Source organism: Scardinius erythrophthalmus (genome assembly GCF_964197995.2).
Source record: "Scardinius erythrophthalmus genome assembly, chromosome: 5".
Taxonomy (NCBI): domain Eukaryota; kingdom Metazoa; phylum Chordata; class Actinopteri; order Cypriniformes; family Leuciscidae; genus Scardinius; species Scardinius erythrophthalmus.
The window spans coordinates 51,387,678-51,415,180 of NC_138225.1; the positions used below are offsets into that span (position 1 = coordinate 51,387,678).

General features: G+C 37.3%; 1 protein-coding gene across 1 annotated transcript in view; it reads left to right on the forward strand.

Annotated features, from left to right (window-relative positions):
* ank1a (ankyrin 1, erythrocytic a) overlaps window positions 1–27,503 on the forward strand; it is an 80,499-nt gene that overhangs the window by 25,834 nt on the left and 27,162 nt on the right. Inside the window, exons 20-37 of the mRNA XM_081364597.1 lie at window positions 390–488; window positions 592–684; window positions 768–840; window positions 4,052–4,148; window positions 4,399–4,477; window positions 5,605–5,720; window positions 6,972–7,196; window positions 7,779–7,933; window positions 8,792–9,003; window positions 10,728–10,932; window positions 12,897–12,993; window positions 13,240–13,468; window positions 14,677–14,805; window positions 15,496–15,615; window positions 15,712–15,796; window positions 15,941–16,015; window positions 17,395–17,526; window positions 24,582–24,743. Of these exons, the coding sequence (XP_081220723.1) occupies window positions 390–488; window positions 592–684; window positions 768–840; window positions 4,052–4,148; window positions 4,399–4,477; window positions 5,605–5,720; window positions 6,972–7,196; window positions 7,779–7,933; window positions 8,792–9,003; window positions 10,728–10,932; window positions 12,897–12,993; window positions 13,240–13,468; window positions 14,677–14,805; window positions 15,496–15,615; window positions 15,712–15,796; window positions 15,941–16,015; window positions 17,395–17,526; window positions 24,582–24,743 (2,383 nt within the window). The remainder of the gene's footprint in view (window positions 1–389; window positions 489–591; window positions 685–767; window positions 841–4,051; window positions 4,149–4,398; window positions 4,478–5,604; window positions 5,721–6,971; window positions 7,197–7,778; window positions 7,934–8,791; window positions 9,004–10,727; window positions 10,933–12,896; window positions 12,994–13,239; window positions 13,469–14,676; window positions 14,806–15,495; window positions 15,616–15,711; window positions 15,797–15,940; window positions 16,016–17,394; window positions 17,527–24,581; window positions 24,744–27,503) is intronic.

Consider the following 27,503-nt stretch of genomic DNA (forward strand, 5'->3'; position numbering starts at 1 on the left):
TGTGTCTGTGTAGATGAGAGAAGCAAAGTGTATGCGCGTTGTGCACACACTACATTATGGCCAAGCATGCGCCCTTAAAATAGCATATAACGCGCCGCTGACTTTAGACTAGGTTTCTCCTGGTCTGTGGCTGAAATGTTTTCTGAAACTGCAAAATAGCACCAGGGAACGTTTGTGCCGGAACACGCCTCCTCTTTTCGCTGCACCGCCCCCGGGAGCGCGAGTTCTTTTCCTAACTTACCGACGTGCGTCTGTGGAGGGAAAGTCCACTGTGCGTCGGGTGCAAAATAGGAATGATACATGCGTCTGTGTACAAAGTCGATTGTGCTGGGTGCAAGATAGGGCCCGATGTGTGATTGTTCTTTCTGTCTTCTCCATGGGACTGTTAGATGGGGTATATGCCGCTCCATCAGGCTGCTCAACAGGGCCACACGGACATTGTGACGCTTCTCCTGAAACACGGCGCACAACCAAATGAAATTACATCTGTAAGAGCCCAGACACTTTTAACTAATTACCGTCATCGATTCTTTTTAATATGCTGGACGTTGACTGATGAAATGAACTCAATAATATTTCCATCTGCTATAGAATGGCACATCAGCTCTTGCCATTGCAAAGCGACTTGGATACATCTCAGTCATTGACGTGCTCAAACTGGTCACCGAAGAGACAGTCACTATGGTAAGTTACATTTTTCATATAATCAATCTGATACTGTGGCTGGTATAAAATAAACGTTGTCGTAATAAACATTTTCCTTTAAGACCACCACAGAAAAACATCGCATGAGTTTCCCGGAGACAGTTGATGAGATCTTGGATGTGTCTGAAGATGAAGGTAAATACAGCTCTCGATTTCATTTCATGGTCTGTTTTAGAGTTGTTAATATTTTAATACGAAGACGTACAATAAGTTGAACTTTTTTAAAAATGAGTGGGCATTTAAAGAGCATCCTGAAGTAGACTCCTCTTGGTTTTTCTAGGAATTGCACAGCTAACGTTAGGTATGAATTTCCCTCTTTTTTCTTCGTACAGTGACTTCATTTCAAGCGCGCACACACACACACAAACACATGGTCATTCTCTGGTGCACTTTGACTGTTATGATGGACGTGTCATCAGCATGTGTGCATTTATGTTAATAAGCCTTCCAAAATACTTAACTATTCCTGAAACCTCTCCCACTAACCTGCTACATCTCCTTTTACATTTTCTTTCTGGATTAGCTCAGCTTTTCTTGAATTTAGTTATCTGGGTAAAACAGTTATATCCTGCAGTACCTGTATAAAGGTAAACGTACAAACTTGTGTGACTGAAAGTTCAGTGGGCCAGGAACAAAAAGTGAAGCATTATATCATAGCTCTTGTAATGCATAAATAAACTTTATACATCTGTTGCATTTACTTAAGATTATAAAAACAGTCATAACTTCATAATTTCTTTTAACTAAAACCATATAGTATCTGTTCAGTAACTTCTCATTAATGAGTGAATGCGCACAATTTTTAAATATTATCATGTTTTTACCATGATATTATTAAATTTAACCTCTTTTTATTAATTAAAAAATTTATACATTTTTTTTTTAAATATTAAATTTTTGTTTTACAAAGCATATCGTTTCATACTAAAAACTATGGATTTTTTTAGAAATTGTTATGTAACTCTTTCAGGTCAAAATGGACCTGAATACTATTGAAAATACATGTAAGATGTGTAATTGCAGGGTCCCTGTAAAATAATGTGCTACTATTCAGTTTTGTCTTTTTTTTACTCCACAAGTAAATACTTTGTACCTAATAGGTTATGAGGAATACATTATAGTCTCTGAAAACAAGTCTTATCTTGTGCAATTTTTCTTATCAAATAAATGTACAAGACAAAAATACTGATTAACGATTTGCAAATATAACATTACTACATTATATTCATGCATTTGTTAATTTCTTCCGAATTATGATTGGCAAAATCAGAAATGTATAAAGTGTCACCAATGTAAAATCAGGCCTTATAATGTGGACAGCACTGTATTTCAGCTCCTGGTGAAGTTACAGATATTAAAGGTGTGTTTACATAATGTCCTGAAAATGTTTCATATGCATCCGGGCTCTCACACGGATGTACTTTACATGGCGGCTTTGTGCAAATCTAATGCATACATTTAAGTTTCATCATTCAATATATATATATATATATATATATTGAGTATACACAGTACTATATACAATATATATGCCATATTTATTATAGGTTATACACACATATAGTCTATGAAAGAACTGAAGCCTGCTTGACCTTATTGCTTTTGAAAGGCAGGTTTGTTGATTATGTGAAAAAAAAAATCATAGTCATTTTCTGCTCTACTAATTATAGTGTGTTTGTTTGCAAGACAACTTCCCAAGAGAATGGCTAATAAAATTACCTTAATAGACACAATTAAGATTAATGTCTTATTTTTTATGAAACCAAGCACAGTTTACCAATGACTGTGCATTTAGCTGTGTGATATCATTGAATGCATTGGGTTTGAAGGTCATTTGTGCCTCTGCTTTGTAGTTAATTTAATATTATAAACACACACACACACACACACACACACAAATGTTTCTCATTAATTCGCTTTGATATGTTTTGTTGCAGTATGTCCATCACAAATCTTTCCCTTTTCTTCATTCTCACTCACTTGCAATTCAGTGTTGGGAAAGTTATTAAAAAAAGTAATTAGTTAATACTTGCTAATTACTTTTTCAACATTGGAATGAAACACATTTGAACAGTAATCATGTTACATGATTGAATTTCGAAAACCTATAACAACCTTTACCAGATGGACAATACAAAAATACACCAAATTGTCCTTTATTTGTACTTCTAAAAGTCATTGCTCATAGATCTCTGACCATTATCTGCCGTGTCAAGCGATTAAATGTTCAATAGTTTGCAGAGTGAGTGACCGAGTTCACAGGCTTGTCAACCAATTGAAAGGAATCAAAATCACAATATTCATTGTTTGATGTCACATTTAGGCTTGAAATGATTCATTGTTTATGAAAACTGTTAATGCAAAGGAAGGAAAGACACAACATTAATTGTGACAGGATTACTGAAAGTAAATAGTAATCTGATTACAATAATGCATTATTTCCCCTTTTCAAAAAAGTATTGTGGAAGTACCATGGTACAATTTATAAGAGCATACTTTGGTATAACATATGAATGAATACCATGGTGTTTACATAGTACTCAGGTTCTTAAAGGGATAGTTCACCCTAAAATGAAAATGATGTCATAATTTACTCACCCTGGTGTTGTTCTAATACCGTATGCATACATATCGAACCACAAAAGGCATTTTTTTTTTTTTAAATCCTGCTCGTGCTTGTCCATATAATTGCAGATAATAGCGACTAGCATCAAGCTTTTAAAAAAAGATGTGATCCCATGTGACACATACCGTATATCTCAAGTGTTCTGGTGGTGTTCGATAGGGTTTGGTGAAAAACTAACCGAAAAATCGTGACCTTGGCCGACGTGCGCATTGTGTGACTGTATTAGCGCAGCAGTTCAATCCGTCTGGTCCAGAAAAAGCACTCAAGTCATGAGAACTCAAGATTAATAAATACGCAACATGAAATACACGTGTCGTATGAGATCATTGTGTGATACTTTTGCATCTTTTTTTTTTTTTTTTTTACTTAATGCTGGTCGCTTTTCACTACATGTACAAGCGCGAACGGGACATTTAAAAAAATAAAAAATACTCCTTTTGTGGTCCATAAAAGAAAGAATGGCGTTCGACATTAAAACAACACCAGGGTGAGTAAATGAAGACTTAATTTCCATTTTAGGGTGAACTACCCCTTTAAAATGAACCTTGGTAGTACCATGGTGCTTCTTTGCTACTGTCATAACATTTTTCACTCACTCCATTTATATCCTCTCCATATTGTCCAGTCATTTTTCATTCAGCTTTCTTGATGGCACATTCAAAACCCTTTCACTAAGTCTTGTCTTTTTCTCTTTTCTCTTGTCATCCCTCGCTGCGGCAGGCGAGGAGCTGCTGGGGAACGAGGGTGCCAGGTATTTGAAGATGGAGGACTTAAAGGACCATGATGAGGATTTCCTTTCCCCCAAGAAAGTTCTAGAGTACGAGGGAGAGTTGCAGTGATGATGTTGAAGATAAATCAGATAAATATAAATAGGAAGTAGAGGACAGCTTAATGTTGGTGGAAGAAAATCTGTAGGATATTTCGGACCAGATTTAGTATTGTTTGAATATAGAAAAGATTAGAGCCCAAACAGAGGAAAGGCCACTGAAATGAGTTTGGATGGGACCGAAGAACTGTCATTTTCTGATTCCTTTGTGTCAGACTTATTTTTAACTTGTGTTCCTTAGGAATCATTCTCCTGCTCTTCCAAGGATCCCATGCGTGTCTCCCGAAACAGTCATGCTGAAAGAACATGAAATTGAGCAGGTAAACATCATCATAGGTCCCACATTATAAATGGTGTTTTTAGACTACTACTATGTACGATTACACTTTATTTTAAGATGTCATTGTTACAGTGTAATTATATATTTAAGTACTGAGTAATAATAATTAACAACATGTACTTAAAATGTTACCCTATGTACTTACATTTTAACATTTAAAAGTTTGGGTTTTTGATTTTTTAAGCATGTATTACATTGTTCATAAGTGACAGTAGAGGCTTTAAAATTGTTAGAATTTTTTTTATTTCAAATAAATGCTAAAAAAATTCTATTAGAAAATCCTTTAAAAAATATCACAGATTGTTTCTTGAGCAGCAAATCAGCATATTAGATTAGAACATATTAGCATATTAGAATGATTTCTGAAAGACTAGTAGTGATGCTGAAAATTCAGCAGGAATAAATTACATTTCAAAATATATTCAAATATAAAACATTTTAAATTGTAGAATTCTAATTTCTAAATTATAATAATTTTTTTTTTATAAAAATGTATACAATATATGCTAATTTTCAAAGGTGTGTTGCAATGTTTTTGAAAGAAGTCTCTTGCCAAGGCTGCATTTATTTGATTAAAAATACAGTAAAATGAATGTGAATTGAAATAATTGTACTGTATTTTTAAATAAAATAATTGCTCTCAAAAACATTGCAACACACCTTTGAAAGTTAGCATATATTGTATAAATTTTTAATCTTAGTACAGTTCAGACACTTAAAATGGGCCCATATTATAGTATTCTTTGAAGTACTTTGTCGTGCCATGTAATAACGTATATTTTTTTAAACAATTTTAATTACTGTAAAACAAAATGCTATGATAATAATTATAGGTTACAGGTGTGTATAATAATATTGAATTTTTGTGGAATACTTTGTATACACTTTATCACTACATATTAACTAGTTTTATTCCAGTTAAATAAATTATTTAAAGATATAATAAAAAAAAGCATGAATATATGAGGTTAGACAAATGAAAGTTATTTTAAGAGTCAAATCAGATAACTTAAAAAAGATAAGATAAAAACGGCACATTCACTTTGTACAGTGTATTTATGTGTGTGTGTGTATTTGTGTCACGTGTCACTATCTACACACGTACAGCAGCAGACGCCACTTCCTTTGGCCAAGGAGTACGATGAGGATTCCCTGATTCCCAGCAGTCCCGCCACAGAAACATCAGACAATGTCAGTCCAGTGGCCAGTCCCATCCACACCGGGTTAGTGTCCTGCCCCTACCTGAAATATTGGTGACATTTTGGAGGAATTCAGTTCAAATTGAAATATTATGAATTGGTAACACTTTATATTGATGTCCCTTTTGTACATTCCGTTAACTTTAGGTAACTTTGCAACTACATGTCAACTAACTGTCATTAGAGTATTAGAGTATTCATTAGAGTATAGACTGTCTGCTTAATATCTGCTAACACTTTATTGTGATGCTCCTTAACAGACATTATACTGACTATGGGCCCTATCTTACACCCGGTGCAATGCAGCGGCAAGCACGATGCAAGTGTTTTTTGCAAGTTTCAGCCCGACGCAGTTATCATTTTCACGTCCTGCGACACGTTGTTTAAATAGCAAATGCATTTGCGTCGATTTGTGCGCCCATGGGCTGCTGGTCTGAAAAGCATGTGTGTGTTCTGGCGCATTGTTGGCGTGTTGCTATATTAAGGCAACAGAAATAGACTGCGCCATTGACCAACTGAAACCTGGTCTAAAGTCAATGCCGCAATATATTATTTTTTGTTATTTAAAGAGCACGTTAGTAATGTGCACCTATAGGCGGGACCTCAACGTGAGTACACTCTGCTTATTACACACACAGGGACGCACAGCAGCACACAAACATGCCAAATATTTAAAATAAAAGGATTACAATGTAAAAGATTATTATTGTGTACATAAAGATATGGTGGAATCCGGCTTGTCCCGTAGATGTTCTGCTTGTGCACTTTTACCTCGCGCACGAGCAGATCAGTCTGCGCTCTGGAGACGGCTTCGGTCTTTCCACTATCAAATTCCGTCATGTAAATAGCGAATCCACCATGGCGCGAGCGCAACTGGCATTTAAAGGGAATGGGAGATGAGACTCTGATTGGTTTAACGCACATAAATCCCAAAACACACCCATTACTCATTATTAGAATAGGGACAACCCTTTTAGACCATGCGCCGGGAGCGTCGACCATTTTTCCCGTCGTTAAACTAGCAAAAGTGGATTCAGACACGCCATAAGTGAACTTGTGCCCTGCGCTTTAGACCATGCGCTTAGATCATTAAAATAGAGCCCATTAAGTAACTTTGCAAATTATGTCAACTTATTCTAACCCAAACCCTACCAGTCAACTAATACTCTACTAATACTCTAATGAGAGTTAGTAGACGTGTAGTAGAATGTGTTAAAGGGACCATGAAAATAAAGTGAAACCTATGAATTCATGCATGTCCATATGGTTCTGCAGTTTCCTGGTGAGCTTCATGGTGGACGCTCGTGGTGGCTCGATGAGAGGGAGTAGACACAACGGCCTGCGTGTCATCATACCTCCTCGAACCTGTGCGGCTCCGACGCGAATCACCTGCCGCCTGGTCAAGCCTCAGAAACTCGCTACACCCCCTCCTTTAGTGGAGGGCGAGGGTCTCGCCAGCCGGATAATCTCTCTGGGTCCCGCCGGCATGCAGTTTTTGGGGTGAGGAAACCAGATTAGACAGAATACAGGATTTCTTTTTACAAACTTAAAGGTGCATTGTGTAATATTTAGGAGGATCTGTTGACAGAAATGCAATATCATATACATAACTATGTTTTCAGTGGTGAATAAAGACCTTAAATAATGAACCGTTATGTTTTTATTACCTTAGAATGAGCCATTTATATGTACACACACCGCGGGTCCCCTTACATTGACATGTTTCTACGGTGGCCCTAAACGGACAAACGCATTTCGTCACTATGTTGTTCTTCATGCAAAGAAGCTAGCTAAAGTCAGCGAATAAAACACTGACACAATGATGAACAAGTAACAATAATATTCGCAATAACATATCGTTTTACTGAATAATTAAGTAAACATAATTTCTTAATTTATCTTTGTAAAGAAACCTCATTGCTTAACTGGCTATTATCTGCTGTCTCAGACGACGACATCTTTTCCTGTCGGCCACCGTAACTTCTGTTGGTTGCAATTCACAACCTCACCACTAGATGCCGCTAAAAATGACACACTGCACCTTTAAATTGCAAACTAACACTTTTGTAATTGCTCCTGAAGGCCTGTGATTGTTGAGATTCCTCATTTTGCGGCACTCGGCCGGGGAGATCGTGAACTTGTGGTCTTGAGGAGTGAGAACGGATCAGTCTGGAAGGAACATCGTAATCGATATGGTGACGAGGTGTTGGAGACCATCCTCAATGGCATGGATGAAGGTGTGTACTAACTGTTGCTGCTGTTTAAAGTGAGATAAATGTGGTTACACTGTATCGACGGCTTATGTACTTTATATACAGTAACATTTGCTGTTAAATTATAGCAAATCTTATTTAGTCAAACCAAAATTTATTCAGACACCTTCAACATTTCTCACATTATCACAGTTTATTCGCTGTAGTTTAGAAAATGGTAATAAAATATGAGTTATCAAATCAGCTGATATTTCACTGGTTTTGTCCATCCTTCTGTTAAACTCTCACAGATGAATTATGTTGACTATCTGTCAGCTGTTAAATTTAACTACACAATTAGATAATGCCAATTTAGTTCAACAAATTACCAAGCAATGCTTCATTTTGTTCAGTCTGTGGTGTAAAAAGGTCACATTAGCAATTCAGCAAAACATGGTCAGCTCAAAAGTGTCTGAATAATTTTTGGTCCCAAATTCGCATTTTTTTCAAAGACTACAGCGTGCATAAGCAATGCGTTTAGCACTTTTTTCTTCTTGACCTGTTTTGATCCGGAGATTCAGTACTCTTTCAGAAGATGCGTAATAGCGCCACCTACCGTATAACACAAAAACACAAAAAAACTAAAATAGCGCCCATGGTGGGGGAAAGAGTTAAAAATGTATATATTTTACATTACAGCAATGAGATTTTAGTTGGGGGGGGTAATTTTTTTTTATGTAAAATACACTTTTTTTGTTTACTTTTAATCTGTCAGTCATGTTCTTGCCAGGCTTTGAAATGTCTGCATAAATTTCCTGTTTCTGAACTGTGGTCATTTTGTCTCATTCATTTGCGAACGTTGTTCATTCATTGTCTTTTCTCTCTGTTGATTGTGTTCTGAAGACCTGGAGAGTCAGGAGGAACTCGTGAAGAAAAGGATCAGGCGGATCATCTCGACCGACTTCCCGCTCTACTTTGCCGTGGTGTCCCGTATCCAGCAGGAGAACGATCTGATTGGGCCAGAAGGGGGTTCTCTCACCAGTAAGCTGGTGCCATTGGTCCAGGCCAGTTTCCCTGAGACGGCCGTCACCAAGCGTGTCCGTCTTGGACTGCAGGTGAGATGGGAGGATGATGAGGAGGAGGAAGAAGTGATGGAAAATAGAGGAAGCTTATCTCCTGCGTATTACTATAATGTATCTGGCAGCTTTTAGATTTTTTCTGTTTTGTTTTGTTTTTCCTCATCTTTCATTTCTTGCTAATTTAACCTTGTGCCTTTGGAATGTGAATGAATGTAATTTTGTAAGTTGCTCGGTGATGGTAAATATGAATGATGAAGTGTGGTACAGTATGGGATGGTATCTTTCTACTTCCTGCTTGGATGAAAACATAGGTTCCTTCTACAGATCAGCAAATACAGACATGTTTACAGTGCAGGAGAATAAAAACAGCAGAAGTTGAGAATGGATGGGACGTTTGTTTGAGTGTTTCTGGGTAATGCCAGGTTTTATTAGAGGGAGTTGTAAGTTGAGAAGGATAAAAAAGCAAGTTGAAGCTTAGTAATAATTGGTAGATGACTATTTTTCTGTACTATTGAAAATATCTGAAGCACCTTATATACACAAACGTCTAACTGAGATACTGAGATTTTTATTATATTTTTTAGATCTTTATAAGCTACACAGACATCTTTAAAGCAATTTTATATTTTACATTTCTGGAACTTAGATTGAAATGCATGTTTTTACTTTTGTTTTCAAGTGTAACAACCAGCTCGTACCAAAGCTGTTTTTTTTAACATGTTTTTTTTTAACCCATTATATGTTTAATCATTTATATCATTTGTTACATTATTTTTGCTTCATTTTTGCTGTTCTTTTCTTTGTGAGAAGTGACCTAATAATCTAAATGTGTTGACAAACTTGATCAGTTCTCATTGTGCTGAATTATAAATGATACATTGTTTCATGTTCAAAAACACTGGAAGTCAGGAAATCTGGAAAGTGGCATAAAATGAAATTCCCAGTAATAGTTCATATATTTTTCCGCAATGACGTACAAATATGTTTCTCAGATTTGCACTCAGCTTTTGGTATTTTTGGAAGATTTGTTGCAGATAGCTCAGGTTGGTTGAATTACAGAGACAATAAAATAAGTCATGATCCACAAAACACAAAATTTGTGAGAAAGGCTTTCAGTCAAATGTTGCTTAATTCCTCTCCTGATCCAACAAATAGCCAAATATGCATATGTTTTACAAATGTACACTTTATTTATAATTCATTCGAATGTGAGAACTGTCCAAGGATTGTAATGCTTTGATATGAACATATTAACCGCAATATAGCACAGCTGACAACTTAATATGTAATTCACTGTAAATAAATAACATTATGATTATAATGAACTGCGCACTCAAAGATCTTCAAAAGCTTTACAACTATACAGGGTCAGATTGTTGTGTCCGTGTCTTTAGTTTCTACTGCAAGTGAATCAACTTTGGTTCAATGTTTGTAACATTTTGCATTAATAAATAAGACTGATTGACAAGCTAAATTTGGTGTCTTGAATTGCAATGTTTGCAATAATTAGAAAATGGAAATATATTAAGATCTCTTCTGTCTATTCTTTCCCTTGATTTCCTCGCATAAAACCATTTTTTGTACTGAACCTCGCTCTCATCTACTCCTCCCTCCATTCATACGTAAATATACCATTTGCTGTTTCTCCGTGTCTGACTCTCATTCCGATTTCTTCTCTTTCACCTTTGCTCTTCCCCACCCCATCTCATCTTGTTCTTTGCGCTCTTGCACACTGTTCTGGTGTTCTCCTCGGCACTCAGGCCCAGCCGGTCCCCGATGAGCTGGTGGCCAAGCTTCTGGGGAACCAAGCCACGTTCGGGCCTGTGGTGACAGTAGAGCCTCGCCGGCGCAAGTTTCACCGTCCCATTGGCCTGAGGATTCCTCTGCCTCCCTCCTGGAGGTCGAGTCCACGGGACGCCGGCGAGGGCGACACCACCAGCCTCCGCCTGCTCTGCAGTGTCATCGGTAACCAGACACGCAGCGTTTTTACATTGCAAACAATGGTTACACTTTATTTGGTAACACTTTGTTTTACAGTGTCTTTGTGACATATGCTACATGTACTTACCATAGTAATAACAGTAAATTATGCATAATTACATGTAACTAACCCTCAACCAAATCCTAATCCTACCCTAACCCTATAGTAAGTACATGTAAATATTTAATACTACTCCATACTTAAATATATAATTACACTGTAACAATAAAGTGTTACCTTTTATTTTAAGGTGTCATTGTTACAGTGTAATTATACATTTATGTGCTGATGTAATTATGCATAATTTATTGTTATTATTATGGCAAGTACATGTAACATATGTAACAAGGACACTGTAAAATAAAGTGTTACCAAATAAAATGCTACCCTTTAATTTAAAGTGTCTTTGTTACACTGTATTTACACATTTAAGTAATATTAAGTAACTACATGTACTTACTATAGGGTTATGATTAGGGTTTGGTTTAAGGTTAGTTGTATGTAATTATGCATAATTTATAGTTATTATAACTACGTGTAACAATGACGCTGTAAAATACTCCAAAAAATCATTTTCTTAATCATTATGTTCTGGTGATGAAAAATTTCTTGAAGCAAAATTTTATTCTATCAGAAATTTCTTTTTACATTCAGATTTATACAAGTGCAAAATGGTGTTGTTATTGTTAACTACAGCTCCTTTTTTATTCATTGCAATAAAGCTAAAATAAAAGGAAATATAAGTATTAGATGAACTACTTAAAAAGGCTTAAAAAATCAGAAACTAACTGAAATGAAATGTAATAAAAATTACTAAAACTGAAATGCAAATATGAATGCTATATATATATATAATTTAAACTAATAAGTACATAACAAATTTACCAAAACCTAAACTAATATTAAAATAAAAAAATAAAAAAGCTAATTCAACATATTAATACATACTATAATAGTATATAAATAATAATATTGTTGCATGTGCATTACAGTTTTTCTTCTTACCTTTCTTATTTTAAGGGGGTTTAGATAAATACTGATTGGGAAAATGAGTTTATACCATTATGTAATAAAATGGGGGAAATTAAAATGTACAGATATCTGTGTAGGAAACGATAGGTGCTAATTAAAGATGATGTAGTGTGCCGTTTTTAATGTTAAAATATTGTCTAGTTTAATGTGCAAATACAACTAAGGAGGCCATTTATAGTTTGACTGGCTCTTTAAAATGTTATTTTTTAGGGATGAATGATAGCTTAAATCATACGGCTTGTCAAAGTGGGTGTGCTGTTACTTTTCTAAGTAATGAGAGGAGATTTATTACACGTTATACTAAAATGAGCAAATGTTTTACAGTGTCCTTGTTACATATGTTACATGTACCATAGTAATAACAGTAAATTATGCATAATTACATGCAACTAACCCTCAACCAAACTCTAATCCTACCCTAACCCTATAGTAAGTACATGTAAATAATTTATACTACTCCATACTTAAATATATAATTACACTGTAACAATGACACCTTAAAATAAAGTGTTACCCTTTATTTTAAGGTGTCTTTGTTACATTGTAATTATACATTTAAGAACTGAGTACTAAGAACTAAATGTCATCTCCTTAAATGTACTTTTAAGGAGATGAAAACTCTATATCTAACTAGAATATAATGGCCACAGCTTCAGAGATTTTTTAAAAAAGACACAAAAATGATTTGCAATTCCATTTGATGCCACTAGTGGCACAGAAGTTGCACAACCCAACAAAGGTTCAATAGTGATCAATGCAAGGATTATGCTTTTAAGGTAAAACATATATTTATATTAAATAACCATAATTTTAAAACCAAAGTAACCAGATTTATCAAATGGGACCCCCAAGCAAGACTTTTTTTATAAGGGATTTTATTTTTGTGTTTTTATCTATTGCATGTTTATTTTCATAGGTGGCACAGCTCCTGCCCAGTGGGAAGATATAACTGGCACCACCAAACTTATGTATTCCAATGATTGTGCCAGTTTCACCACCAATGTCTCTGCCCGGTAAGTCATCACTGAACACCATAACCTCTACATCACATGTTAGTTCCTCTAGGAATTGTCTTCACAACACTATTATATGAAATGTTTATTATTAAACTTCAACTATTTTTTATTCAATTCTCACTTTGAAGCACTTTGGGCAACACAGTTGTGTTTAAATGTGCTATATAAATAAATTAAAGTTGACTTTGACCTTGTTCACATTAAAAAGCTCACTCACTCACTCTACGTGTTGCTCTCCCGCAGTTTCTGGCTGGCAGACTGTCCTCGGACAGCGGAGGCCGTGTCCTTTGCTAACCTTCTGTACCGCGAGCTGTCAGCCGTGCCGTACATGGCCAAGTTTGTAGTTTTTGCAAAGATGAATGAAGCCAGAGAGGGTCGTCTCCGTTGTTATTGCATGACTGATGACAAAATGGACAAAACCCTGGAGCAGCACGAGAACTTTTCTGAAGTGGCTCGTAGCAGAGACATTGAGGTCATGTGATATAGTGTGTTGTGTGCTTCACATAGACGATACATCTACAGTGCATCTAATGTGTTTACAGCAAGTGCCATTATTTCTACGATAATACATTTAAACCTAAAAACAGAAAGTCGGTATGAAATAAAAATGGACCCTGTTAAAGTCGGCATGAAAAGAAAGTCTTTTCTTCTCTATTGTGACGTATATCCGAGTGAAACGACTTCTGGAACAAGAACAAATGTAGGGTGGGGCTTGGTTTTGTCTGTGGGGATTTGATTGGATAGTTGGATGGTTGTGGTTTGCTATTGGTGGATCTCATGTGAGTGACAGGTTGCCCCGCCCTCGTCATCAGAGAAGAGATGATGTCACTACATGAGGGAACAGTTAATTTGATTAAAGATCACAAGGATGCATGAATTTAAAGAAAATGTGCACGAATAAATCATTTATTATAAATACCACAATATTCTATAATAATTCAAGAATTTTCAAGTTTGATTTCATGGTGAGTTTAATACACATTCTTGGTCTTACTGTACCTGATTAATGAGTGAACAATTCTCCAAATTAAAGTACTAACAAAAATAATTGTTTTAGTAATTTTTCGTATAAATATAGTTACATGTTCCACCATTTATACAACTTTCAGCTGACAACACCAAGGCCGCACATTGAAAAAAAAAGGTAACATCTAAATTAACTGATTGTATTCAACTTATATAATTTAGTTTTGTTGGTATACATTAAAATAGTTAGGTGGATTCAGCAATATATATATATATATATATATATATATATATATATATATATGTATATATACATACACAGTATATACTGTATATATATATATTGCAGGCTACCCCCTTTTACAGTGTGAGCGTGGAAAATAATTGTAACCAATAGCCAGACGGTGGTGTTTCACAAAACAAGTATCTCTCCATAATTGAACGCAAAATTGCATTTGAGGTTTGGCTCCATTCTGGAATGGAAACCCCACTTTTCACAATCCAATCAAATCCACAAAGATAAAATCCAAACCTGAATTTTTTTTTCTCTCTCTCTTTGAATATTCTGAAATACGTGACATTACAGAAGTAAATGTGTTGCTTATGAAGTTTAATGTTGGCTTTACTAGATATTGTCAAATGTGACTGATTTAGGATGCATCTACTGTAAATCTACTGTAACCCTAAATATAGCGATTGGTGTTTGTTCTGCAGGTCATGGAGGGCATGCCGTTGTATTTGGAGTGTTCAGGAAACCTGGTTCCCATAAGGAAAGCTGCCCAGCAGCCGCGCTGTTTCAGCTTCCAAGCCTTCAGAGACAACAGACTGCCTGTGTCTGTCAAGGTTAAGCCAGTTCAGTTCAATTCACATTTATTTGTATAGCACTTTTCACAATACACATCAATTCAAAGCAGCTTTACAGAAAATGCATGAGTCCACATTACAATTTAGAGTGATCTGTTATCAGAGTAACTAAAACTGTTATGTATTACATATACAAAATCACAGTTAGCTAAAAATGTCTTAATTTAAACAATGTAATAATTTAAGGCAGAAACAATGAGCTCATTGAAGTAATGCATACGACATTTAGAAAACTTACAGTTCATCTGTGCTCAGTTGCTCAAAACTACATTATTATTGATTACAAAATCGATTCTTTCACCCATAGTGACTTTAGGGTTTATTTGGTTGGTTGGTTGGTTGGTTATGGTGTGAGTGTTACAGTAGATCTACACATCCAAATTTGGTTCACGTCTTGGAGCTTCACACGTCATGTTCACCAAATGCTTTCATTGAAAAAAAGAACGAAAGAAGAAATTAGACATACTGCAAGGGCTAATTGATATTTTCATTTGATAATATTTTACATAATAAATGCCATTTTTATGTATAATAAAAAAAATTAAACAAAATAATTTATGACTCAAAACAGGAGCCCATGCTTGGCTCAAATGTAGTTATTTATGAACAAATAATTGCCTGTATCATCACATGCTCATAGTATATCCACTTCTTTTCCGTTTCTCCCAGGTGAGAGACAGCAGTAAAGACCCCTCTGGCTTTTTGTCTTTCTTGCGCAAATCAACCAAATATGAAGATTGTCAACACATGTTGTGCAACCTCAACGTGACCATGCCACCATGCATTAAGGTAATAACGCAAAGGTCAAAATATGTCACATGCTTACATTCCCTACACAAACACTCATATATAAATATATTTGTTCTCTTTATTTCTTTATAACAGATCATAGGAAGTGATGAACGAAGGAGGACTCTGACACCGTTGGCTCTGAGAGAACGATACAGTGCTTTAAATGAGCCAGCCTTGGGTAAGATTGCTCCCACACTGACAGCTCCTGCATGTTAAGCCCCCAAATCTCATACAACCTTTGCCTGACCCTGCTTTGAATAAGATGTGAGCTGCAGCATCAGATTGCTGAACTCTTGAGCCAATGATGGTCTGGTTTCTGCAGCATCACTGAGCGCCATGGAAAGGACGGAGTTAAAGATGGCTTTAATAGCTGAACAGCTAGGCCTGAGCTGGGCTGGTGAGTGTGTGGGTTTGAATGCACTTCTTTCGCTTAACAAGCAGAATGCTTACCTGGCCATGTCTTGTCAAGGCATATCTGGATGTCCATTTCTCTTATCTGCTACATAGAGAATTCAAAATGTTTTGACAAGTCATTTACTTTAAGGTCCCAAATTTACCTCAATGTCTAGCATGTGCAGATGAGATCAAATATTGACTAGCTCTGGCTTAATTCTTTGGCTTTACAAGAGAACATTTTGCACAAGCTAAACTTGTTTCATGCTATAGGGGCTTCACACGGGAGCCTATTCATGCAACCTAATAATCAATTGGTGAATTAATTAACAAATCAATAATCAATTAATGATAAAATTATGAAATTTGAAAGTTATTGTATAAACAGATACATAATAGTTACAAAAATCGTAAAAAAAATTGGAATGAAAACTAATTAAACCAGGGTTCACCAATCTCGGTCCTGGAGGGCCGGTGTCCTGCAGAGTTTAGCTCCAACCCCAATTAAACACACCTGAACCAGCTAATCAAGGTCTCACTTGGCATACTAGAAACTTTCAAACAGGTGTGTTGGAGCTGGTTGGAGCTAAACTCTGCAGGGACAGCGGCCCTCCAGGACCGAGATTGGTGAACCCTGAATTAAACAATTAATTATTATAACTATTGTACTTAATTATTTAAGCACTTTTCATTGAATTCAGTCTGTAAATTAACTTAAAAATAAAGAGATTTAAATTAAGTAGATTCTTATAAGTAGACTCTTATATATATATAGTTTCGTTATTTTAGTAAATGTAGGTCTACAAAATGTAGCAGGTGTGTCAGATCGTGTCATACACTTTCATATCAGATATGCAAATAAATGCAAATTTTTCTTATTTCAACGTTCCATTGCCTGCGGTGTTTTTTGTCAATACAACACATAATTACTTTAATCTTCAAGAGCTACAGATGCGTATTATAATGTTTTTTTAACCTAATGACCTTGCATTTTTTCAGCAGAAATGGCTAGGGATGCACTGGCGCAACACTAGAGCATAAATACAGACCTATAACATAAATCCGTGAGAAAATAAATGTGCGAAGCTTTTCATCGTGTTAGTTTTTTCCACATTTTCATTTTGACACTGATTTCTGATTTCTTTGTTGATTGTTGATTCATTTATTTTTCCTTTATCTGTTTATCCACCAATTTCTACAATTCATATGTGATTGATTATTGATTTATCAGTTTATTCACGCAAAAGTATTTTATAGAGTGGCACAAATGTAGCCCTCATACTTCAGTAAACCATGCTTTAGTCTAAAATGAGTCACTTTAATAGTGAAGGAACAAATTCATTCATGCTAGCACATAATGTATCATATCTAATTCCTGTGCAGAGTTGGGACGTGAACTGCAGTTTAATGTAGATGAAATAAATAAGATCCGTGTGGAGAATCCCAACTCCCTTTTAGAGCAGAGCTCAACACTGCTCAACCTGTGGGCCGCTCGAGAGGGGAAGAAAGCTAAAAGTGAGTGCCACAGTGTCCATTCACTATGATCCTATAAGAATACCTAAATTATTTGCGAGCAAATTCGACCTTATTCATCTGTCTCATGTGACGTAACTGTATGAAAATGCTGCCATATTTGTTGCTATACATATCAGCATGCTTTTAATCTGCAGTGATGTGGGATGTAGAGTTAGCAAAACTTCATGAAGTGAGTGCCCAGTTTGCAGGAATGCGATTAGCTGTCTTGCTGCGCTTCAGGCCCTGCCTTTATCATGCAGTCTCCTCCCTCTCACCAATCCCTCTACCCTCCCACCTTACCATGGCTGTCCAAACCCCCATTTATGAACCCTTTTCAAATCAGAGGTGTGAATAACTGTTGTTGAAACAGGAGAGTTTCGGGTGTCTTCAAGGCCGCGCCCCACTTATCATCTTGGGATGTCACATCTATTGACTGTCAGGGCTTGACATTAACTTTTTTGCTCACCAGCCACTGTGGTTAGCAGTTTTCCAAAGTTACTCAGCATTTACATTTACATTGGACACAATTATGACATTGATACCATTGGGAAAATATAGATATTTTTAATATTATCTCATAATTTGGCAGCAGGTATGTTAGGCTGCTGTCACTTTAAGACCTAACGCACGGATCCATTATAGGCTACTGGTACACATGTTTTTTTTCTCAACTGTTCACGTTCACTTAAAACATAACTGACTGTGTTTCCGTGAATATTCACAAAGACCGGCTTTTTGACATTATTTTGTGTGTATTTGACTGTGTAAGTGCAATAAGCTGAGAAAAAGAACTGAATTTAGTATTGAGAGGCGGCTTTATGTGCGCACTTTGGATGTGAGTGGGAATGAGTAAAATTATGTTAAAAAACGAATTCAAGCCCTGTAACCTGGGGCGCTGTAAAGGGGGGGGGTAAACGATGACAATTCTCGGGGCCCATGACTAAGAGGGGGCCCAGAGAAGCCCCCAATAAAATTGTGGTGCTAAAAAAAAAATTGATAGTAAAAATGATTAACTTTAAATTATTCTATTTGCTGTTTCCTGGTGTCAAAAAAATGTATTTGTTTAGGAAACACAAACGTCCGTGGGCCCCTCTCCCCCTCTCGATTATCATAAAATGGTTCTGTCCGCCCAAATTGTATCCAGGCAACACAAACAGACTTCACTTATAGCGCCGGTGTGATGAAGTATCATAGAACCGAACCAATGGTTGGACCATTTTTCCTGCCGACCAAAATTTCATTATTTCAAATGTAGGCACGTTGCGCGTGGCAAGCGCGCTCATAATGTAAGAGATGCCGGCGCGACCACAACATTGTCCAACATCAAATGTGCAAACGTAATGTAAGCGGAACGAAACTGGGCTAACTTACTCGTTATTGTGTGGTTGAAGGACCGCTCATCAGTTTGGACCAGTGCAGCGCGAGCGATCTTGATCAAGCGACACTGTTACACAGCGGTAATAAGAGATCCAGTAAATAAATCATTTGAATTCGCCACAGAAGTAATAACATCGCTGTGAGATCTAGTGAGAAACATTCACATTTCTCCGTTTCTAACGGATCAAACAGCGCGTGGAAGCCAGGAAGAAACATTGTGCCATGAATGAACTATCCAGTGTCCACAGATCAGCAACATTCACCATGGATTTACTGTAGTAACACTAACGGCAACCATGGAAGTTTGGCAGGAATAGTGGGCTATAATGCCTTCAAGTAACATTTCGTCGGTTTTATTTTGACATTATGAATACAATTGCTGCCCTCAAATGTTAATCTGAACTAAAAATAGACCTTTGTTTATAACTACTGCAATTAGGTTACATTTCATTTTTTTCCAAGGAGCTGTTTTGTTTATGCTCCTAAGAAGAGTATATTATAGCTTCATAATTGGTCAAAGTGTATTAGTTTTAATAAATAAAATAATAATAATAAAATTCTCTGGCATTTATTTCTTTTTGCTGTATCGAAAACGTACCAAACCGTGACACAAGTGTATCGTATTGAACCGAACCGTGAATTTTGTGAACCGTTACACCCCTACTATCTATATCTCTCTTACCTATCTGTCTACCCCTCTGAAGCAATGGTTGAAGCAATTTGAATGCTGAGAAACTTTACTAAGACGATTTGAAAAGTTAGTTTATCTGTTTATTGTTATGAATGTTTGATATTTACCAAAAACATCACTTTGCAGTGTGTTGTTGAATGAGTTTTTTTTTATAATAAATGTATTTTTAATTAAAACATTTGTTAGTAATAGTCATTATTGGGATTTGATCTGGTGTTTTACGACTGCATAATGGGTGCGATGTAGGTCTTAATTTTCATTAAAGTGATCTTAAAAAGGTCTTAAAAAAGTCTTAAATTTGGGGTGATCAAACCTGGGGAAACCCTGGAAAGAGGCAAAGGGTCGACAGTATGTTACCCAATATTTCACAAGAAAAGGTGGGTTTGTAAGTAGGCCTAAATTGTTAGTGGACCGCCCGTGACAATGATCGTAGCCTACAGCACTTTTCTGTGCGTACGTACGCTTTGTACATGAGGCCCCAGGTCTCTACGGTAGCATTTTTCGACAAGTTAGCACGTTTCGATAGAGCAGGGTGCAGCGGGTGCATGGCTTTGCCTCACATACATACAAATATAAATATATGTGAAAACACTATATGACACATGTACAGCTATGCACAGTATATACATTATACAGTACTGAAGTAGTGCAGTATTACAGAGGACAAATTACGGGTGTGGACATGGGATGGAGTTCAATTGTCTGATTGACTTATATGAGAATAATAGTCAAAATACCATAAACCATGATTTTATGTAAATTAATATGAAAAAAGTCTCAGCTGTGTTGGGGGCCCTGTCAAGATTCTTTTCATGGGGCCGAAAATCCTTAGCAGCGCCCCTGCCTGTAACACCAACAATATTCCTCCAGAGCAAATGAAACAAGTGAGTGAGGGGAGACGGGTTTGTGTGTCACTCGCTGTCAGAGAGATGAGAGAGCGAGAAGGAACAGCAGTTATCGTATCTATTCTGAGGAAAATGAGTATTGGAAAATTTTCAGATGTTACGGTATCGATATGTATTGAAAAATCTGTATTTTTGACAACACTACATTGTACTAAGTTTATTATTTCAGATGCCTTTTTAAAAGACTACAATTTAAAAATGTATATATTATATTTAAAATTCAACCCCGACAAAGTGGCTTGTAGGAGTGACTGTGTTACATGCCACTGATGAAACACATCCGCATTTGGCAAGTTGGCATGTGTTAATGTCAAGCCCTGATGACAGTATTTGCTGATATCTCAGTGATTAGGTTGGAACTGATGTAGTGTGTGCTGCCGCACTCAAAGCATTCCGCAAAACACAGCCGTGTCCAAATCCGTGTGGCAATCATATTGAGAGGAAGGACTCCGGATGTGGACTTCTTACCTGGGACTGGAGCAGTACTTCCCAAATCTGTTCCTGGAACCTCCCTAACTGTACATTAGTAATGGAGGGTGCAGAAAATGGGCTTTGTTGAGGGCCCCAAGGTGCAGAAATATGACTCCTTTCAGTTGTCCCTTGCCATATAGCAATCTGTAAAACGTTTCCTAAAAGCATTGTAAGCCTAAGTAGGTCGTAGAACCATTGCCACCAATGGTCTCCACGATAAACTCACAATGCTTTTTGAGAAACGCAACCCTGACCCTTTCATTTGTCCCTTGCCCTGTAGCTCCGGTGCCAAAAGCTGTCCCTTATTTTGCTCCAGTTGCCCAAAGCTTCAAACACACACATTATCACAGGGCACCTAACAAGTGAACCCAGGCGACAGCCTGCCCATAAGAACACACCTCTAGTGCCACTGCACCACATGGGGTTCGGGCCAGGGGTCCATCTCACCATTCTCCAGTGTCTCGGGCTCTGTTTACACCTGGTGTTAAGATGCGTTTTGGTCGATCAGATCCCAAGTAGACGAGGGAGACACGTTACCTTTTACACCTGGTATTTTACTCTGTTTCTTTTGTCCACTTTCAACCACTTCTGTCCTGATTTCTTCGAGGGCAGGGTCTATGGGCAGGTTAATGTATGGGCTTTATCAGATCTTTCGATCTAATGGACAAAATAAGCTTGCTCAATTTACAATTGAATGCGCCTGGAGATGATGGAACAACATACGGAGAGCAGTATTTTTTGTTTCTGCTCTGACAGTCGCAAGATCAGTCGAACGCTGTGAGTGTGTGTTAGAAATCAGGAATGCTGAGAGAACATTGTGCTTGGTTCTTTTTTCCTCTTCAACCAAACTTGGGTCTCCAGTCAACAAAGTTGAAATCCCGTCTGGCTAGAACGCTTCCCACAATAAAAATATGTAACACAGAACAGCTAATGTCAAATACGTCCGTTCAACTTTCCTTTTGGAACTATTTTTCAACCATGACGGGACATGTCGGAGGGACGTCTTTTCAACGGTCATTAAACGTCCACATTTTTGCTGGATATTGCAATGTTTTAAGAGGAGTGAGGCCAGTGATAGCTTGCCGTGCCTCCCCCTTTCCTAACTTCGTAATATTAGAGCCCTGCTGGCATGCATTCACAGCCTGCTTCTGGGTGCTCAGTCCAGAGTGGTTACAGTTTGCAAAATGTTGAAAATGTTTTGGGATGTTACAGTTGATACAATTGCATACCAGCGTGCAGGAGAGGAGCCGCCATATTTGGTTACCAGCCGCTCTAGCTAGTAGTTCGAAGCATCACCATTATTTAAGGCCATATCAGTAGAGGAGATTTGTGCAGAAGCTAACTGGGCCGACTCTTTGGTAAAGTATTACTAACGTGATATCACCACGCCTAATGTCACTCACTTGGTCTTACGGGCAGGTAGTACATTTTCTGGACATGGATGAGCATTATTCTATATTTCCTTTTTTAAAATTCTCCCATAGAGTGGTATGTGTGTAAAGGACTTGACTGAAAGAGAACATCTGCTTACTTCGTGTAAATGAGACACAGACTAGGGGTTCCTTGCAACTCTTCCATGTAACTCCACTTCTCTTCTCCATCTACATGTCATCACTAGGATTTGTCATTCAGAAACATGTTTTATCCTATCACTGCTATGCTGATGACACACAGCTCTACCTCTCATTCCAACCAGAGGATCCGACGGCTCGCATCTCAGCCTGCCTGACAGACATTTCTTGCTGAATGAAGGACCACCACCTTCAACTCAACCTTGCGAAGACAGAGCTGTGGTCCCGGCCAACCCAAAACTACATCACAACTTCTCCATAAATCCATCAAGGTCAGCCAGGAACCTTTGAGTTGTGATCGATGATCAATTGAACTTCACAGACCGCATTGCGGTCTAATAATTTGCCGTATACAACATTAGGAGGATCAGGCCCTTCCTATCAGAGCATGCTACACAACTCCTTGTCCAAGCTCTTGTTCAATCCATACTGGACTATTGTAATGCTCTCTTGGCAGGTCTTCCAGCTTGCACTATCAAACCTCTGCAACTGATCCAGATGTTGCAGCAAGAGTGTCTTTATCAAGCCGAAGAGACTCGCGTCACAACTCTCCTCACAACATTGCACTGGTTCCCAGTTGCCACTCGCATCAAATTCAAGGCACTGATGCTTGCATACAGAACAACCACTGGCTCTGCTCCCTTTTACCTAAACTCATTACTCCAGACTTACATGCCATCCAGAAGCTTGCGTTCTGTAAGTGAACGTCGCCACGTGGTGCCATCTCAAAGAGACACAAAATCACATTCACAGACCTTTTCCTTGAATGTTCCCTGCAGGTGGAATGATCTACCTAACTCAACCCGAACTGAGTCCGTAGCCATTTTCAAGAAACTGCTGAAGACGCATAGTTTTCTTTTCTACTCTATATCTTTTTTTTTTTCTTTTTTTTATACATAGACTGCATTAGACTAAACTGGGAAGGGTCACAGCAGCACATATTGTTGTCCTATTGTTTAACTGCTTCTATTGCTCTCCTCATTTCTAAGTCGCTTTGGATAAGCTGCCCAGTTTTTTGCGGTGTGTTCCGCACCGTCAGCACTGGTTGGACATGTCAGGGGTATTTTGGCCAAAGAGCATGTTGAATTGGCGTCGGGGTTCAGCTCAGTGTATGAGCCAATGCATGAGGATAAAAGTGAAAGTGATGATAATGAGCAAAGAAGTCAAGACGGCACAGACAGAAGGAGATTGTCATTTTATGTCATTTTACCTGAGCATTCCGAAGAAAGTGATCATCATTATTGATAATCAAAATGGTAAGTAAGCACTGCTTTGTTTACGCTTTGTATTTCTGCAGTCCTAGCTTTTTGAATGACAAATATAGACTGTTGATACTGACAGTTATTTCCTTACATGCTGGAGCAGAAGACATGTGCTAGTTGATATTCAGCTGTGGTCCCTTTGGTGTGTTCAAGCACAGCTTTTGTGCTGCAATACAGCCGACGCAAGGCGACAACTCAGTCAGCTTTCAACGTCGCTAGTTCTTTTACGTCAGCTTGGTGTGTCACGGCCTTAAAGCTCAAAATTCTCAATCCTTTCATCCAGAGAACCAAGGTTACACAGGATAACCAGATGTTGTTATGTGGAAATGAGGAAAAGATCATTGGTCACACGAAAGTATACCCAAGACTGCCTCCAGTCATTTCAAAACTTACTGGATGTTGTTGTAGGATTTGATAGTCTTAAAAGGCTTCAGATTATAAATGAAATATATGTAAATATCTGCACATGTGTGCTTTTGGATTGAGGTTGATGTTATGCTTGTGGGATGTTTTTGAATTCCCTTCCATTGCTTTCCCCCCGATGGTGATAAATATGGTGGCTGTAAAGATAAGGTCACGTGACTGAGACAGATTCATCCACAATTGTTTTGAATAACAAAAGTAAATCAATTATTGTATTTTGGATGTTTTTCCTAATAGTGTCTTGAAATCCTTTGGTTTTGTCAGTGGTGTGTCTCTGTCCTCATCCTTTATGTCCAACTACCCTGTCTTCCCCTTCTCCATTTCTCCACCATCTGTGTGTCTCTCACCACTGTAGTGGACAGCCTGTACGTGGCCCTCAAGAGTATTGACCGAGTGGACATTGTGAACATGATGGAGGGACAGGGACCACCAACAGGTCAGCAGGGGGGCTGGGAACAAGAGGCTTCCAGGTCTAGGCATCATGACAGAGACCATCTATCTCCTGCCATTACAAATGGTAAGAGAGAGATATTCCCTTGTGACATTCTACACTTCACTTGTCCCACATAATGCTTTTTTTCCCCAAGAGCTGGCTTTTCCTCTCATCCAGTTGATGTGCTGCTGTATCTTCTGTTCAAACCCTTGTCCCCCTATATTTTGGCCATGAACCTAACATTTCCTCTTCCAATTCTGCTGTCACCAGGACCAGAACTGATGACACCCCTCCAGAACTATGTTATGTTGCCTATCTTTGAATATCTGCATTTTGCCTGTAAATGTTTTTTGACTACTGCAGGGAAATGTCCTAAAACTCTGCAAAGCCCTCCTTTGTTCCTTTTAAAATTGGGGAAATATTTGAGATTAAGGAGATTTGCTTGTGTGTTTGGATAGGACACATTTAGGGGTTGTAACACTATTCGTTCTAATTTTATTTTTTACAGTTACAGTTCATTTGTACAGTTTAATGTATATTACAAGGGAAAATATAACTTAAGCTCTGACATAATCTGATTTGCAGTTGTTCTAAAAAATGACTTATTTTGTAAATTATTATTGAAAACATATTTACCCATAAATCTTGTACGTAAGTAACAGTTCGACATAGGCAGCATGTTAGCATGAAACAAACTGATGTGGAAGAATAACGTCATGGCCACTTTTGCTTGATATCTACAAAAAGATACTGGGAACACACATAATATAGTCATAGGTGGAATATTATCAAACTGGTTTATCTCGCTGGCTTTGGCAAAGCCTTAACACTTGCCTTGGATCACATGTACCTTGTTACCTATCGTACCAAGACTCTGACTTCATAGAAACCGTTCCCGAGATATAACAGACAGTTACCGTCTGATATTTTCATAGATCATTGGGCGGAAAATGTTGCATCTCCATTATTAACTTTCAATTAGGCAAAACAGCCTTTGGTTTTCCTGTTGGGATTGTGTGTTTCCAACACATTAACTCAGAGATATTAGTCTTCACCTGGAGTACGGTCTCTGAATTAACTATTCATAAATGGGGCTGAAGTTCCACCCATTGTAATGATTTTGGTAATCAAAAGTTCTTTCATCTAAAAAACAATATAGATAACTTTACAGCATGCAACAGATAGTGTCAAATACTGCTTAAGTTGTATCTATCCTCAATTATATAGTCTGTCACATTGCCGCGCATTGTCTATCTGATATATGATGATTTGGTTCCTTTTTACCATTAACAAAGGTAACCTATTCAATTCAGTATCAGTTCATTCAGTAGCATGCTTCCTGTGTGTTGTGGTACCTTTTAACGCACATTTTACAAGTACAGAGAGATGCACTTATTTACGATTAAAAACCATCATTAGTGAAACATGTCAGTTCTACAGATGCTGTGAGTGTAAAATCCAGTGCAAAGTATGCATTCATGTCACTGGAAGGGATATTAAAAGGGTCATGACATCATTTTTGTTGTATTATTTTACCAGAGGGTCACAATAATGTAAATATCATATATAGTATTTTTAGTAATACATGACAATTCTCCACCTTTATGGCGTTCTGATTTAAAGGTGCTATGATTATGCTTCTTTTCTTTTAAGACTTCAGAGTAAACTCCCCTTGTCATGATTGGGAAACATCTTTGCATAGGAAAGTATTAATGCCATGTCATGTAGGTTGAATACATTGCAACAACCACATAACTAATCCATTATAAGTCCAGGCATTTGCTGAAAGCTGAATTTCACAAATTATGTGAAGCATACATATGCAAGACTGAAATAACTTAACAAAGTACAAAACAATTGGCACACTATTAAACTTCAGCTGTTTTTTTATTTGTCTTAAAAATGCACCACTCAAGCATTGAGATGTGTTGCAGTGGTCAAAGACATCAATCTATAACATGTTTACATAGAAAAAAAGGTAACACTTCGGTATGGGGAACACATATTCAATATTTTTAACAACTTTTGCTTCAATAAACTCCTAATTTACTGCTTATTAATAGTTAGTAAGGTAGTTTTTATAGCGTTTAAGTTTCGTTATTGGGTAGGATAAAGGGATGTAGGTCATGCAGGATAAGGCATTAATATGTGCTTTATAAGTACTAATAAACAGCCAATATCCTCATTATTAACTAGTTGCTTATTAGCATGCATATTATCATGCTAATAAGCAACTAGTTAATAATGAGAATTGAACCCAAAAATAAAGTGTTGTCAAAAAAAAAAGCAATTCAAGCAGATGGATATGAATTCTGCAGAAGAACCTTTGATGTCCATCCTGCTCTCTATACTCACTATACTGCAAGTCTATACTGTTCAGTAGAGAGGAAGTTTTAACAGATTAAGAAAAGTTTATTTCTCATGTCATGACCCCTTTAAGAGATATCAGATCTCAGAAGGCATTTAGTTCTTGCTCAAGGGTATGTTAAGATATATTAAGACAAATGGATGGGTAATAACTGTAATGGAACAGTTTTAAGCAAAGCTTCTTGACTCTGCCATTAGCACAACCTTTGAAATATTCTGTTCAGCAAAAGGACATAGGCCACATTGCATCAGACACTGGCTCACACATAATTATGAATATAGTACAGAGATGCAGTGAGGTGTCTCATTATTAGATATGCCACTTCTGTGAATTCTTCATTATGCCAGCCCCTTTTGCTGGCAAACAAAATGCTTGTGTCTAGTCGCCGGCCCTTACCTGGACATATCGCCATTTTATTAATAAAAGAACTCCTCTTTCTTGCTTCATTCATAAAACCTTGTTGAGTGTGTATGGTG